General features: G+C 42.2%; 1 protein-coding gene across 1 annotated transcript; it reads left to right on the top strand.

The window, feature by feature from the left end:
- Nucleotides 1-722: 722 nt before the first annotated feature.
- Nucleotides 723-10,424, top strand: LOC119738457 (hemocyanin AA6 chain-like). Its single transcript, XM_038213356.1, has 8 exons — nucleotides 723-1,469; nucleotides 4,610-4,768; nucleotides 5,011-5,187; nucleotides 5,866-6,027; nucleotides 6,873-7,040; nucleotides 7,716-7,832; nucleotides 8,646-8,832; nucleotides 9,191-10,424. Exons 1-8 carry the CDS (start codon nucleotides 876-878, stop codon nucleotides 9,625-9,627), a joined length of 2,001 nt encoding a protein of 666 aa, XP_038069284.1. The 5' UTR covers nucleotides 723-875; the 3' UTR covers nucleotides 9,628-10,424.
- The last annotated feature ends 1,267 nt before the right edge of the window (nucleotides 10,425-11,691 follow it).

Below are 11,691 nucleotides of genomic sequence, written 5' to 3'. Positions count from 1 at the left end.
ATATAAAAAAAAAAATCACTAGAGATTCGCGTTTGTTGAGTGAAAAACAAAAAACGCTGGGTTATCGGGAAGACAACTATTTCATTAAACACGTACTGCCTATCAGTTGAATTGTTGAGGAAAACGGAGCGCTATTTGTTTTCCGGCAGCAAAATTTCCGGAAAGTTTTTCATTCCGTAAAATAAACAGACTCTTAACACGAGTTTGGACATGTGTACACGGTTGTGGGTGAAATTACAATATGTACTTAGATGTACTATATTACGTGTAGGTGTTTGGGCCGATGTGGTTGATTGTAATCACGCTAATTAGCATAATTAATATTTGCATTTACGGAAATATCCGTATAATTACGCCGAAAATACGGAATATTTCACTTTACGGAGTCCGTAAATTTACGGGCATTTTTAACAGTGAGCCCGGTTCATACTCCACGCGAATGCGAATGCGAAGCAAATTCGACGTCATGAAACATTCGCTGCGAAATTCGCCCGAGTTGAAATAATTATGTTCAACTTTTACGAATTCGCAGCGCGAATACTTGCCCTGACGTCACATAATTATTCGCTTTCGCTTTCGCCTTTGCGCCGAGTATGAACCGGGCTTTACGCTGTATCTAAATTAAGGCCGGTTCTTACCAGGCGCAAAACAAACTCGAATTTGTGAGATCAGAGGGCGATAAATTTGCCTCATCACGACCTTGCGGAACAGAAAACCCTGCAACAATTTACCGTACACGTTGAACAACGTGCTGAGGGAAACGGCCTTGAGACTTTGATGTTCAGCTCGTATAGCTCTCCTATGCGGGGCAGGATTAAACGCTCGAGTTGGTTCGAGTCGAGTTGGCTAACGATCGACTTGACCTGATACCAAACATGGATTCCAAGCAGAATTCGGTACTATCTCTTTTCATCGCTGTTGAGCATTCACTAGCCCACTATTGCCCGGCTCTCGATTATGTTGCGTCTTTGGTCGGGAACGCCCTCGTCCCTAGCTGCGGTTTCACGAAAGCTGTCCCAGAAGTTGACATCTTCCCGAGCGGCATCGGTGTCCTAGCCAAGGGTCACCAATTCTCCATCTTCAAGAAATCGCACGCCGATGAGGCAGCCAAGGTGGTTAACTACCTGGTCTCCTGCGACAGCTTCAAGAAATTCCAGGAGGATGCCGCTCGTCTCCGGGAAATTCTGAACGAGGGCATCTATCTGTACGCCATATCCACGGCCGTACTGCACCGTACTGACACCGGCGGTGCCCTGTTGCCTCCGCTATGGCAGGTCAACCCTCGGAGTTATTTTCCTGGGCCGGTCATCAAGCGTGCTTTCGACCAGGTACGCCGCGGTAAAAGTGACGCTTCTGACGGCTCGACTCCTCCCGCCTTTACCACCGGTTCCAACCGGGACCCGGAGTTCAAGCTTGCCTGGTGGAGAGAAGATTGTGGCTTCAACGCTCACCACTATCACTGGCATCAGGTACAAATCGTACTTTTCATATTGGTTTTTTTTTTGCATATGGTGTTCGTTTGTTCCACGGGATCGAAAAGATGCATATCCGTAAATAGTCCATTCGGTTCACGACACTAATTTTACACAAGTTTCCCCTTTCCCCCAAAGAAAACAATCGCATAAAACTACATAAATAACCATCCCATGTAAATTTGTTCTTATAGGAAGTGGCTATCATTACGGCGGCTGTAACGCGATTTTCAAGTTATTAAACGGATTGCAAAATCACCATTGCGAATCTATATCTACCCATCCAACCAGAACGCTTCGGTAGCTCAATTGGTTCACATAGATTTGGCCCGGCGTCCTTGTTCCATTACTCTGCGCGCTTGGGGGCCGGGGCACTCAGTGCCTCCTTTGCAGCGGTTTATTTTGACAGTGTGATGTTCTCTGAGACTCAGTCTGGAGAACCCTGGTCTCAACTCCTTGAAATCCGCTATTGTGATGGCATCATTGTTATGTTAATTAAGGCTGCATGTCCACCAGCCTGTCACTGGGCCCGCCCGGGATTTTTCCCCAAAACGACATAACTGATGGGGTGTAGGCCTATGAGGTTATGGACTTCACTTTACTTACCTAAAAACATGAGAGAAAAAATTGATTGATATATATAAAAAAAAAAAAAAATAACCCCGATGAAATTCAGACTTTCAATCCTTTTTTTTTTTAAACAAATCCTCCAAAGCCACAAATTCGAAAAACAATCAAAAACTGGATAAATGTTTCTTGACATGAGCAGAAACATAATACCGTACTTAAGGCATGCTGTTGTTTTGTGGTGCACGTTTTGCCGAAATCTCGAGGAAATAGGAGCTACTGCCTTAGCATCACTAAATATGAGATTCGTTTTATACCAAATATAACCCAAAATACCAATGCCTCGAGTATCCTGGCCGCTTACCTTCTGAAATTGAGACCAGAGCTTCAACTTTTATCAACTAAGACGTACATTGTGATCATGTGATGTGAATTTATATTTTCTAAAAGAAGAAGGAGTCTTCGCAAAGCATCGGACACCGTTCTGAGAATTCTGTCACACTGGAAACTGTATAACTTAAAAAAGTAACTTGACTTAGCAGCTTTGCGCATTGCGGTCGTGCCATGGGACTCTTTTTTGTCTGGTAGTTAGCACTGTTAATTAAAGTGCGATTGTCGATCTTCCCCGAAATTCCGTTTTAACAGCCAAAGATTTGAAAGCAGCGTGTATACTGTAGGGGAGACCGGGGATGAACGTTACAAAATTTACATTTTGCGCCAAATAATTGTAATGAAAGAACTCTAACACTCCATCTTGGGTATGTGGGTAGCCCATTATGTTTACTATAACCTGAAGTATACAAAACATGAAAACATCAAACAACTAATTAACTACTAATTAATTAATGAAGGTAAATTCTTGTAACAACCCACCCCGCATACCGGGTAAGTTGTTACACCATACGGGGTAAGTTGTTACACAGTTGTTACACCATAGGGGTAAGTTGTTACAATATGTAAACAACTTATATCCCTCATTGTGTCGTACAATAGTAAATACCATCTCATTCTACTATCAAGAAAGCAACTGCTTTGTCACTTAAGGTGTATAATTAAGTAACTACTTGTTCATTCCAGCAATAAACTGAACATTTGTTTTAATTTGAAACACCTGAAATATAGCTAAAATGCCTCTTTGTGATCGATAAGGATCACTTTCAACAAGTTAGTCACTGTCTGTGTCCATCATTTCGCAATCATCACACAGGTAGCTTTTCCTTCCATTTGTACAGTATGGGACCATCCTGAGCAGTCCATGCACTGGACCCATTGCTCTCCAGATGCAGAGTTGGAAAATAAGTCATCACATACCAGACACCTGTCTTCCTTTTGTAGGTTCTTGGCATCATTAATACAGTAGCTCAATCTGTAGGTAAAGCAAAACAGACAAATGAAATATTTACAGCTGAAAATATACACAAAATATAGTTCAACATACGTAAAATGTAATTGGGGTAAGTTGTTACATTGACACGGGGTAGGTTGTTACAGTGTAACAACCTACCCCAAAGGGTATTTTACACATAAAATGTACTGTAACTCAACCTTCAGGCAGAATTACAGGTCATGACCTGGGGATATATTAGTGACCTAAATTTACTATATTTACAATATCAAGTTAGCGTTATGCACCTCCAGTTGTTAGAGCTATTACGAAATTCAAGTTTTGTCAGAAAGTTACTAGGAAAGGACAAAAAAGGTTTTTTTTACTTACTTTTTGAGTAGGAGATTGGAGAAAGCTCACGATCAGCAGTATACCCTAGCTACCTGTAGGCAACATATGGATGGTAGTTAGCCCGCCCTCTCTTGTTCCTGCTTTGCAGACTGAGAACTGTAACAACTTACCCGTGTAACTTCCATCCCCGGTCTCCCCTACGTGCAAGTGAACAGGGCATGTTTAATAATTCAATAGCCGTCCTATAGTAGATCATATAGAATTTCATAGACGGACCTTACCTGTTGTACTGAACAATCGTTTTGTGCGTTGATTGTGCTGGATCCGGGGTATGCAATAAAGGTGTTTGCTTGTGGGAAGAACCTTGGATCGTTCTGTATCTAATCGGTATTTCCTTGAACCATTCACCTGGATTTTTTTCCCGGGATATTTTTCAGTATAAGGCTACTATAATTTCAAGGCTGGCTGTTTGCTCGATATAATTTTCTGTTTCCTTTATTGTTGTTACTGGTGGGAAAAGCAACGAAAGCAAACTCGCATGTATTCACTCAATCTGGTACATAGAATTGTGTTTCAGAATTATTCAGAAACCCCCATGTCAGTTCAAGTTGCGTGAACCTTACACTATTATAGCACTGAATAGCTCGGTAAATGTTCCACCTGTTTTCTTTCACCAACTATCGCCCCACTTTTCGTTTTCCCATTTTTTTTTCTGAGCAGGTCAATACGATCAGATAACTCAGCTAAGCTTGACTCAGCTCACCTCAGGTTAGACCATATCGGCCGAGGCTTGCAGCCAAGCTCAGCTATACAGCTCAGCTTAAATTAGCTCAGCTCATTACAGCTCACCAATGCTGCCACTCAACGCTTGTGTTACCCTTTTTGTGTTGTCCAGTCCTATCCATGGCGTGGTGTCAACGGAGTAACCAAGGACCGTCAGGGGGAGCTGTTCTACTACATGCATCAGCAGATGTTGGCCCGTTACGATGCTGAGAGGCTGGCCGTAGGCCTTATGAGGGTGGATCCCTACTCCAACTGGCACCTTCCCATCCCGGTAAATTAAAAGTTTTAAAAGGACATTGGTATCGATCGCGTATATTCATGCATAAATCAAATGTGTCTTCTCCCCTACTTTCACAACTGGTGCTTTGAACCTGACATTGTGGTAAAGGAGCCTGAAGATCTGGTTGGCTGAAGTATGACTGAAATTTGGGTTTGCGGTAACATCGTGTATTTAGGTATCTTTTATGAGTTTGTTTGGTTCTGAAAAGAATCGTTTGACATGTTGTTCTGCAGGAAGGGTATAACCCACAGCTGACCGACTACTACGGGGCCTACCAGTTCGCTGCGCGGCCCGCAGGGATGATCCTAGCCGACAATTGGCGCGATCCCTCGGATCCTACGCTGATCATCCAACAGGAGTACCATCGCAACCGACTACTGGATGCCATCAACACTGGCAAGTTTGAAAAGGTTGGTGAGAAATGCAGAGAACTAGTAAAGTTGGTGTATACGTGATTTTTTTCGGTGTTGCACCTTGAAAAATAGATTTTCAAATTGGATTGATAATTTTATGAATTACATTAATCAAGAGCTTTCCAATGAGACATCGCACGAAAAAAGCGGCCCACGACAATTAAGTAATCAATTTATTAATTTCAAGCTTTGAGCGGGACGCTTCTAATTCGTTCAGAATATTGTGCGCTATTTCTGAACTGGAGCGCGCCTTTAAAATGACCTATTTTTAAACTGTATACAGGCCTGCAAAAATATCCAAGCACATTTATTGTTACATGACATTATACTCCTTTAAATTTCGTTCGCAAAAGAATATCGAAATTTTGAAGGAAAAACATCTTTAGTAAACAGAATACAGAAACTGTTTTCGGATTTGTTTTGGAGGAAATCATTTTATTCTTATAATTGTGTGGGTTTTTTTAGCGTGTGGCTTTTTGGATTAATACAACCGTTAAAATCGAACCCATGCCCCTTTAAAAAAAACAAGTGATTTTCAAACTCAGTAAGCAGGCGCTAAGATAATGCGGTAAACGCGAGAAGTAAATGTTGATTAGTTATGCAATTACAGTTTATACATAAAGTTTCACTATACCTACTAAAACGCGTGTTTTTTTTTTTTGATGCTGTGCACAGAACGATGGCACCAAAGTGGACGTCGACATCAATGGTCTGGGCGCGGCCATAGAGGCTAATGCCAGCACACCCAATAAAGACCTGTACGGCTCTGTGGGGATCCACAACCGCGGTCACGATATCCTGGCTGGAATCACGGATCCAGACTACCGCTACAATCAGGTGCGTCAGAAGGAACATCTTGGCGTATGTCTTGGCCCAAATGCACTTTAGGGGAAGAGAAAGGCATACGATAGCTTGCCTGCAACCTCAGTGTGCCTCACTCCAGCTCCCCGATAATTGTGTGTACGAAATAGTTGAGCCCATCGCAAGTCATCAGAAGTCCTCCATGCACAAATCTATCACTTGTCCTCCAGTCTCAAGTCACACACACCAACTGTTACAAAAGGAGTCTTTGTAATGTTCATCCTTTTTTTTAAACTTTCATTTCTTTCTGGTAATGAAACCAAGGATTCGTCAAAAGTGCCCAAGGCACTGTAGCTCGAAAGCCTGAAGAAAGCTGTACGGAATGAGAAGAAATTACAGTTTTAGAGGTGGGAGGAAAAGCCCAGAGGAATATTCTGAGGAAAACCCACGGAATCAGGTAGGGACTGAATATCAATTCCACATATTGGCCCAGGGCGGGATTCGAACCCAGGTCACAGCAGTGGAAGGCGAGGAAAGAACCGCTACGCCAATCAGACTCCCCGACTGGTGTTCGCAATACATGTAGCACTTTTGAAATTACTTGTGCTTTACGTGCGACCAGACTTGTGATAGACTTGTGATGGACTCATCAGAGAGATTGAAAGGAGGACACTCCGTAGGCCGCAATCCTAACATGTTATATAAGATGATGGTGTGGTGTTTTGATAATTTGGTTGTGGCCTAGAACTTTAACCCACGTGTGTCATAAAGTACCAAATGCTCTTAACTTTCCATGAGCCATAGGCAAGCGGGAAACAACATCAAGACTTCCTGTTTCATAATATTAACCGTTTCTGACGGCATGTTGTGTTTTCCACAAGGCTGGGGGAGTTATGGGCGACATCTCAGCTGCCATCCGGGACCCGATCTTCTTTCGCTGGCACAAATTCGTCGATGATCTGTTCTTCCTGCATAAGATCAAGTTGGCGCCATACACCCAGACTGATCTGGAATTCCAGAATGTTCAAGTGGACTCTGTGCAGGTGCAGGTAGGTCAAACTTTAAGCCTGATATTATTTGGGTAATCTGTGGCAGTGTTGTAGTCAAGGCTACCAGAAGTACATCACAACAAGGGCGGATCCAGGGCGGGCCCCCCCCAAAAAAAAAAAAAAAAAAAAACGAAACCAATTTTTTTTTTATGTGACATCGCAATAAAGGCAGGCAATGAGTACACCACCATCTTTTCCTTAAAAAAACATTGGTTAAAGTGGTCAGAAATTGCCTCAGATCGCACCACAGAGCATCTAGAATCCAAAAAAATTTAGGGGCCCTTAAGCGGGCCCCGAACCCCACGCTGTAATTTTTTTTACCCACTTTTTGGGGGGACCAACAATTTTTTTGGCCCCCAAAAATTGTGTTCTGGATCCGCCCTTGCATCACAAGCCCTGTCACAAGTCCTATCATGGGTCTGGTCAAAATAACAAAGTGAACAAAAATAAAAGAGATCTTATTTTGTTTGTTCATTTGCTTAGCATGCAGCTGGACTAAAGGACAGGCGGACTTGTGATGATGTTCTTGTTTTGAATTGTGGTGGACTATAATAGTCCAATACAGCGTTAGCTCTGTCCCTACTTCAATTAATGGGCGATCCGTGTTCAGTGTATAAATATATCCCACCATCACTCAATTTGTTTGCTTATTTGGCGTTATTGTTGAACTGACAGGTGATCAATCCAGCTCGGCCTGCCAACACTCTGATCACTCGCATGGAGGACGTTGTGGTGGACATCGCCAATGACATGTTCCTGGACCCAAATGACAAGCCTAATACTGAAGTCAAAGTGAGTGTTAATGCTCATTGTAAGTACAGTGCACAGGCAACCACCCGACGCTCTTTCAAACAAAATAAAACAAAACAAAAACAATCGCTATCCTTTTAGGACGTAATATATCATGCGACCAAAGGTCAACACCCTTAGAATCCACTAGATATACTTGACTTACTTGACTTAAATGCTCAGTCCCATTGGAACCCTTGCGCTCCCCTGGCGTAGACAACCTCGAATGCTCTCACGGTCTGATGCTCGTCGTTCGGCTGTTGCTATTGGTAGGCCAGTTTTTTTAGGTCTGCCACGAGGTCTTGGGTTCGTGAAATCCTGCCAGTATGCTCTAGCTACATAGCTGTCCGGTGGCCTTCTTGCTACATGGCCAATCGCCTGATGACTTCTGTGATCGCGAGTTGCACTTTCAGCTGTTCCCGCACTGTGATGTTGGTGAGTCGGTCTCGGAGAGTCACTCCGAGGATGGCTCTAAGACAGCGCACATTTCGAAGGACTCTAGCTTACGATGGTCTTCTGCTTTGAGGGTCCATGTTTCTGCAGCGTATGTCGCGATAGGAAAGATGAGTGCTTGGAATACATACATGCTTATATAACGTAGTATTAACACAGTTTGCATAAACATTGCATGCAAAAGATCAATTTGGTTTGAATACAAATTTGAATCCCACATTCATCGTTCCAACTTACCTATAGATGACTGAAATCCTAGGCCCATCCTAGTATTATCCGTGATGCGAAGGATAACGACAAATGACGGGAATAAGTGCCAAAGGGCTTCTGTTATTGTCAAAGCCAAATATTCTTGTTCAACAGGTAACCGTGAAACAGGTGAACCACGATAAATTTAGTTACGAAGTGGGAGTTACCAACAGCAGCGGGGCACCATTGAAGGCAGCCTTCCGCATCTTCATTGCGCCCTCTCTCGACGAGTATGGGACTCAATATCAGTTGGACTCTCAGCGCCGCCTTTTTATCGAGATGGACAAGTTCGTGACAACACGTGAGTAAAATGGTTTGTCTGGACGTTTTGCAGATTTCTAATGAAATAAGAAGAGTAAAGGCGAAGCATCTTGAAGTCAAATATCAAAACAATAATGACAACTCCTAAAATGCCCAATGTCGGTCAGGGACAAACATTTTAGTTATGTCACACTTATCAATGTCCACGAGGTCTTTTTCAGCTATAGGGGATCGTTGACCATGATGTTACTAGGTGACAACATCCTAAAAACAGGGGCTGGAGTTTTAATTGGTCTCTCGCATCTGATCAGGGAGTTCGTAGGTCACTATATACGATCCTCTGATGGTCTCAAGCAACTAGCAGTGTAATTACCAATGTCAGCTTCCTTTATTCACAGTGAAAACTGGTAGCAGTGCCATCACACGCAGCTCAACCCGCTCCTCCATTATCAAACCACGAGAGCTTACCATTGCAGAGCTGAAGAAGAGAGGCACCACAACGAAGAAGGGAGCAGACGACGGCTCCACATGCCGAGCAGACCGCTACTGCGAGTGCGGCTGGCCCGAGCACATGCTGGTACCCAGGGGCACAGCGGCAGGCATGCCCTTTGACCTCTTCGTCATGGTTACCAACTGGGCCAACGACAGCAGCACGGACGACCTGGATCGGGGTACCAGTTACTGCGGCGTGAAGGACAAGACCTACCCGGACAAGCGCCCCATGGGATTCCCCTTCGACCGCAAGATAGACAGCGCCCTCTACAAGCATGTGGCCGACTTCGCAAATGGCTTCTCTAACATGATGACGCTCCCGATTAAAATCACATGCGTGTGAGGTGGGTCCTGAAACGCGCGTTTGATCTGTTAAGTCTCTGGCGGAATTTGTAATCACGAAACCGGGATTTAGACAATTGTAGGAGTTTGTCAGTTATTGGAAATAAATCATTTTGAAATATTAAGCTAAATAGTAAACTAGTTTTTTGGCGCAATTTGAGGTCGTAAATAGTTATCAGTGAAACAGTAAAAAACGTTAATTATTATCATACACGAATCCAAGTAAATGATGCACATCGGTTCACACCTTTTAACATTTTGAAAATTGTTTCTGCTAAGAACGGCAAATAGTTTCGGCTATTTTACTTTTATGTGTACTTTGAAAATTGTGTAAAGGAATTTTGTCATTAGTGAGGCAACCAAATGCAGCTTACTAATTGTAATGCTTTGTTTTATACCTGCTTAAATTACGAACAAAATCTCGCAAACATGCAACAACAAATTCACACTCCCTCTTAGGTAAATGTTTGCAATACTCAGACAAAATATATATTTATTATATCATTTTATTTTCATACACATGTATTTTCAATTTAGAGGCAAATGCTAAATGCCAACAATGATCGTAAACATGGGCGTCGCGAGGGGGGGGGGGCAAGGGGGCGCTTGCCCCCTCCCCTCGAAAGCACACCCAAAAAAAAATGGAAGAAAAAAAACGAGAAAAAAGAAGAAGAAAAAGAGGTGCGAAGTCATATTGGTGTAAACTTAATGGGTTTGGGAGAGGGGGCAAAATGTCCCTGCCCCCTCTTAAACTGATAAATCGACAATATAATGAGAAATACAGGAATTTTTGGGGAAAACATGTTTTGCCCCCTCTAGAAAAAAATCCTGGCGTTTTTAAAAGAAAAAACAGCGTTTTTAATTGTTTGTGTGTGTATTTTTGAATTAGCTATAATTGTACGGTTTAGGAAGAAAGCAGTGAAAAGCCAAATGTCTAATTCACAAGGAATCACAGAATAAGTTCTTATTAGAATTCACCGTTTAAGTCGAGTACAAACGTGATGACGAGTCTGATATAGTTTCTGAAACCAAAAACTATTTGTATGAAACGTGTATGTATAGCTGCCAGGGTCATTTATCGTATTATCTAAAAAAAAAAGTATAATCTTTGCCTATACTTACAAAAGGAACTAAACAACGTATTTACAAAAGCCAAAACAGGATTACATTGCTTTTTATACAACACCTGAATAAATCCCCGTCATTTGATTGGTGGATCGTTGATCCCATGTCATTGAATTATTCGTACTAACGCACGGTGTGCGCGTGGCGCGCAGCGCACAGAGCAATGGAAGTTCTATTGCACGGTGAATAGAACTTCCATTGCACGGTGTCACTGCTGCTGGTGGTGGCGCCGTTTTAAATCGAGATAAATTGAACATGATTGTTCTCAACCTGTTGAACAGTTTGCATTAATATAAATACGATGAACTTGTTGAACTTTTAAACAGTTTTTAACCTGAATAAATTGGCTATTGAAAGTCAATCAATCAGATGACAAGGATTTATTCAGGTGTTATATTATACAAATAATGAATGTTTGTGAGTGCAATGGTAAGAATAATTTCATGAGGTGACAGATGAAGTGTTCCATTCCACGAGGCGAAGCCGAGTGAAATGGAACATTTCATCTGTCATCACCGAATGAAATTATTCTTTTTATTGCACGAACGTGAAACATTCATTGTTTGTTTTATATAACAACTGAATGAATCCTCGTCATCTGATTTGATGACTTTAAATAGCCAATTTTATTCAAGTTAAAAATTGTTTACAAGTTTGACATGTTCAGAGTTATCATATTTAATTTATGCAAACTGTTCAAAAGGTTGAGAACTATCATATTTAATTTATCTCAATTTAAAACTTTTCCATAAGTTTAGAACTTAAACAGTTCAATAAGTTCAGAACTTTTATTGCCAATTTAAACACCACAGCGCCACCTTGCCAACAAGTGCAGTGACAGTGCAATGGTACTTCTAATCACAGAGCAATAGAACTTCTATTGCACTGTGCGCTGCGCGCCACGCGCGCGCCGTGCGTTGGTACGAATATTTCAATGACA

This window comes from Patiria miniata, unplaced genomic scaffold (assembly GCF_015706575.1).
Source record: "Patiria miniata isolate m_02_andy unplaced genomic scaffold, ASM1570657v1 HiC_scaffold_3, whole genome shotgun sequence".
Lineage (NCBI taxonomy): Eukaryota > Metazoa > Echinodermata > Asteroidea > Valvatida > Asterinidae > Patiria > Patiria miniata.
The sequence above is the reverse complement of the archived record's forward strand: the minus strand, read 5'-3'. Positions and strand labels throughout refer to the sequence as shown.